Source organism: Egretta garzetta, unplaced genomic scaffold, assembly GCF_000687185.1.
Source record: "Egretta garzetta isolate BGI_Z169 unplaced genomic scaffold, ASM68718v1 scaffold229, whole genome shotgun sequence".
Taxonomy (NCBI): Eukaryota; Metazoa; Chordata; class Aves; order Pelecaniformes; family Ardeidae; genus Egretta; species Egretta garzetta.
This window is the reverse complement of record NW_009270000.1, coordinates 2,515,256-2,520,243: the sequence shown is the minus strand read 5'-3', so window position 1 is coordinate 2,520,243 and position 4,988 is coordinate 2,515,256. Positions and strand designations below refer to the sequence as shown.

The following is a 4,988-nucleotide window of genomic DNA, read 5'->3' as shown; positions in this document are numbered from 1 at the left end:
ACTTGAGTTTTTAAAAGTAGTCCCTGTATTCCCCTGATCCGAACATCCTTAGTGAAAGTAAGTAATCCTGCTATGTACCTGGCAACAAAAGTCATAACTTAACTGTATGCTTCACGATAAGGAAAAAAAAAAGCTTCTGAATGCAGTACAAACTGTTCAAAAAAATAGAATAGAGAAGATACTAACTTTAGAATACTATCGACCTTATGGCAAATACCCACCTTTACTGTATTTTTAACTAATACCGCCCGTGAATACAAGTATAAGCTGTACTGCAATTGAAGATGGTGTCTTCAACAAGCAGAATGAAGTTGATGTGGATAGACTACCAGGGAAAGTCAGACAGAGGCAATATCCTTTAACTGGCCCACTGAAATAGCTGGAAAAAGCATACAAACTTTGGGCATGCAAGTTTGTCTGAAGGAGGACATGTTTCACGGAAGGCTTACCTAGGCTTTCTAACTAGACTAATCTCCTGGAAAAGACTAACCTATTTCAGATGGTGGCTACTGACATCCCTCATCCAGCTCCTCCTGAGCCTTTTTTTTCTTTTTTTCTTCTAAAAAGAGCCTGATCTCAATGTTGCAAACTTTTTGGGACATAGTATTTTCATGAATGCCATTCGAAATTTAACATGACAGAGAGGGTAGAGAAATGGATTCAAAGAGGAATTGAGCCACAGAAGCCAAAAGGTTATTTCATACAAGGAGTTATGGATGCACTTCCCTTGACAGGCCCCACGAATAATCATTAGTAAAGTGTATGGGGCCCAACAAATGGCAAAGACACACACAATTATGGCAAGCGACTTCGCCCTTTTCTTGTCCTGCTGCAGTTTTGATCTGGTTGTTGCACAGAAAGAAATAGAAAAGTCATTTTCTGGGGTTACAGAATTGCCTCTGGATGGAGATGAGCTCTCAGTTACCAAAGATTCTTTCTTTGGCCTTGTGGAGGAAGAAACACTGTCCTCTGCTTCCAGTGGAGGAGAAAACACTCCGTGCCTCAGTGAGAGGCAAAATCTCCAGGAGAGGCTGCCTCTCCTTGGAGATTCGCAGTCCTGTGTGCTGCTGTGCTGCTGGCGCCTCTGGATGTTGTGGAAGATGTGCACGTTGAAATAGGTCACCGAAAGCAGCGGCACGAAGAACTCCAGGGTGGATGCGCACAGGAGGAAGTACCAGTTGTCAAAGAACTCTGCGTAGCATTGACCCACCTCTACCACGCTGTATCCGGCCACTTGCTCCCAGAAGAGGATTGCCGGGCAGTAGAGGAGGAAGGCCAAGACCCAGACAGCCACCATCTTGATGACAGGGTTGGATGTTATTCCCTGCTGGGCTCTGTAAGATACCTGCAAGGGAAAAAAAAGAAAAATGTCACACCTGTAAAGACATGTTTTAGAACCAACAGAAGTAGCAGGAGAGGAACTTAGCAGAGTGCTTGGTAATGTAGAGCTGCAGCTATGCTGATCGGGTGAAGCTCACCCAGGCATGTTTAATTCATTGATGTTGACATAACATAGAGGTGTCCCTTCTACAGGTTAATGTAACGGTGCTAGGGTCCCAGTCCAGGTGATGAAACATGATCATCCATCAGTACCTGGTAATTTGGTATGCCTTGTTTGTGACATCTGTGGTCTGAAGTGCCACAGTAATCAGCGTTTTATAGCTGTTCAGAGCATGACTGCCACTCACTGGCAACTGCCCTGCTTTTTACAGCATTTCACAAGCAAATAGGACTATGTGTGTCACAGTGGTCGACAGGAAATGTGGCACATATATTTAACACCCACCTTTGAGAAATTTGCTTATTGCACACTTCATGAGGAGGTAGGAATAGATTCCAGCTCTGCAATGCAGCCTTTAGCTGATGAAACCACAAAATCATCCCTTTTCTTCCTTCTCCCCCTACTCCGGGGCCAGTACATGTTTTCCACTATATGTTGCAGAACAGACAGATATCTTGTAGCTCACATCCTGCTCCATCCCTTTCACAGGATGACAGGGTGAATGTGTAATTCTGGGAGCTTAGATATCCAATTGAAAAAAAAAACAAGTATGAGTTAATGTCATTAAAGACTACCATACGAATGTCCATAGGTCTTAATTGCATTTGCACAGGTGGTCTTAATGTTGCACTTTGTAAATGCTGAGTCTTTGGCTTTCTGGTCTAATGTTTCGCATGTGCAAAAAGTTTAAGTGTTTGATTTCCCAGATTTTTTCCTTTAAATAAAATAAGACAACATAAAATAATAAGATATAATAAAAAGTCAAGTATAATAAGTAAAATTAATTACAATTAACAAAAATAAAACTGAAATTCTATCATATGACGTTATGTTGACTTTCTCATACATCACCAAAGAGCTGAAACCTTTAGCTCTCCCCAACATTTCCCTGCCATTTGAGCTAACAGTGACTAGTGAGAAATTCTGGTCTCCATCCTTAGCATGAACCAAAACGCATATGGTGGGTAGGATGCTCTGCAGAGAGCAGAGACACAGAGTGCATCTGAAGTTTGGGGTTCTGCCCCGGGCACTGAGAGGAGTTTATTGCCACGTGTCCGCAGGCAGTCTCTGCAGTCTCCCCCTGTCCCACTCTGCCCTGTTTGCTCTTGCTCCCAATCTTCTTCAGGAACTTCTGTGGACACGGCTCAGGCCTCATCATCCTCCCCGGTGTCCTTCACCTCACTGCCCTAGCCCCACTGCCTTTTCCTCCCATGCCTGATTTTTAGGTCCAAACCCAAATCCAGTTTATTTTGAATTTCCTCTTTCCTCACCTCCTTTTTACCAGCCTCCTGCCTTACCCTTTTCACCCCTCAGCCTGCTTTTCCTCAAGCGGTAGCACAACAGCAACCTGCAGCAGAAATCATGAGAGAAGTCCTGTTTGAACAGCTCTGGGCTGGAGCACGCTCAAGTGCAGAACATTCACTGCAACTAGCTGCAAATATCTAATAGTCTCCACACGCCAGCACATTTTTGAGGGTTATTATCTTGATTAAATTTGCACTTATATTCGCCAACATGGCAAAGGTTGGTCAGTATAATCCACCAATGATCTTGCAACAAAATCAGAGAAGCTATAAACAGGGTACTTACAGCTTTAGTAACTGACAGGAAACGGTCGTAGCTGATAAGGACAATGTTAAATACCGAAGCTGTGCACAGGAGATAGTCCATAGTTAGCCAGAGCTTGCAGACACTTCTTCCCAAGTGCCATCTCCCCGTCAGGCTGTAAGGGATGTAGAGAGGCATGCAGAACACACCTGTGGAAAGCAGCCACAGAGCGATTACATACGGATTACAAACAGTACTCCTGGAAGCAGAGAGAGAGACTATTCTGGTGGTTGGCCAAAAAAAAATACATCTATAAAGGTGAATATGTTATTTATATACAGAAATTCTTACATTGTCATGACATCTGACGGTGACTTTCTGTGTATTAGATCTTAGTGTATCTGGGTATGCTGATTGTTGGGAATAAGCTCAGGGCAAATCAGCAAAGAAGAATCTCCTGAAGAACAAAACTGCAGTCTAACCAACTTATAGTTTCTAAAGATACATAATTAGTCCTGCAGCATATAGGCACTGTGGTTGTGCTCTGACATGTAACCTCATCACTGTATATCCTCTAGCCTTTTATCTGTGTTAGAGTTTTCCCCCAAACGCATCTACAGATGTTGCTAGTGTCGGCTATTAATGTAAGATTGGCTAGCATTTGTAAGACAACATATTGGACATTCTGTGTGGTATCTGGAAACCTCTTCTACCAAAGATAGAGCAGACACAGCAGAGGTATGAAACCCTCTCTCACTAGAGCTAGTTCTCCAGCTGAGATTAACTCCAGAGCTCTTTTTGGTTTGTTACATTTGTTTTTTTCTCCAAGGGCCTTCCACTGAAGTAATTTCATAAGAAAGCCACATTTGTGTTTCACTTGTAAGCCAGCAACTTCTTCATTTTACCACTAATAGTCTTTCATAAGTATGATGCAATATCTGATGCTACATTCCTGAAAATGCTAATCCACTAGAGACAAATATAAAACTACATGCAGCTTCAAGATCCATTTTAAACTCTTTAGATTATTCTTTTTCAGTATGTCCACCAAGATGTTAGAAGTTACTGAACATATCCAGGCTGGTGTGGCCCACTGACAATAATCATCTGGGCAATGGGCTGACAGACTGTTACCAACGGGCAAAGCTGCACAGCGCTTTCAATACTGATAGCTTGTTTTAACATAGACCTCAAATACAAGCAGCACCACTTTTGTTCAAAATACTTATTTTTCAGAGTTGCTGATGACAGCTACTGCTCTCATCAACTTCAACAGGATCAATGTTTGGCACCATGTCAAAAAGTAATGACTGCTTTTAGATATGGATATAAATACAGATGCAAAAACAAGGTTTTAAGCATTTATATGTGAAACTATTCTCACTTTTACTAATTAGAGGATGCAAAAGACTTGAGTCGCATGCCTGGAAAGATCCCAGACTCTTAAGAAATTAAAAAAATACCACAGCAGCTTTAGAAAATAGAGCGTTTTCTGACTGATCCCAGAGAAGTCCTAGATTTACATGGTCTATAGGCCAATATAATACTGATACCAATCGTTTCCTCTTGGCTGATTACAGACTCCATGAGGCACTAGCCACAAACAAGAACTGATGTAGAGGGTAGATATTTAAGTCTCTTGACTAAACTGCAAGATACGAGGAGAAACAGACTTTTGCAGAAGACCTGAGCAATGAAATGGCAGCTCTAGCAAACTGTCTGCCGGGAGCAGGAAAGCAAAGGCTCCAGCACACGTATCATTTGGTTTCTGCCCTGTGGGGTGAGACCCGGAATTAGGCACCACAGGTAATAAATGGCATAAATGAAGGAAAATCTTGCAGGCTGAACTAATACACTTCACTAAACAGCACTGACAAAGCAACAGCAGTTAGGAGGGTCAATATTGCCAGAAGTGGAGTAGGTCGATGAGTGCTCTTTC

The 4,988-nt window shown here is 42.3% G+C and overlaps 1 protein-coding gene across 1 annotated transcript in view; it reads right to left on the bottom strand.

Moving 5' to 3' along the window:
- Positions 1–224: 224 nt before the first annotated feature.
- The window catches only part of LOC104134160 (histamine H3 receptor), a 6,145-nt gene continuing 1,381 nt past the window's right edge, over positions 225–4,988 (bottom strand). The window contains exons 2-3 of the mRNA XM_009647674.2: positions 3,092–3,258; positions 225–1,345 (exon numbers count right to left, since the gene is read on the bottom strand). Coding sequence (XP_009645969.1) covers positions 560–1,345; positions 3,092–3,258 — 953 coding nt within the window. The 3' untranslated portion in view covers positions 225–559. The remainder of the gene's footprint in view (positions 1,346–3,091; positions 3,259–4,988) is intronic.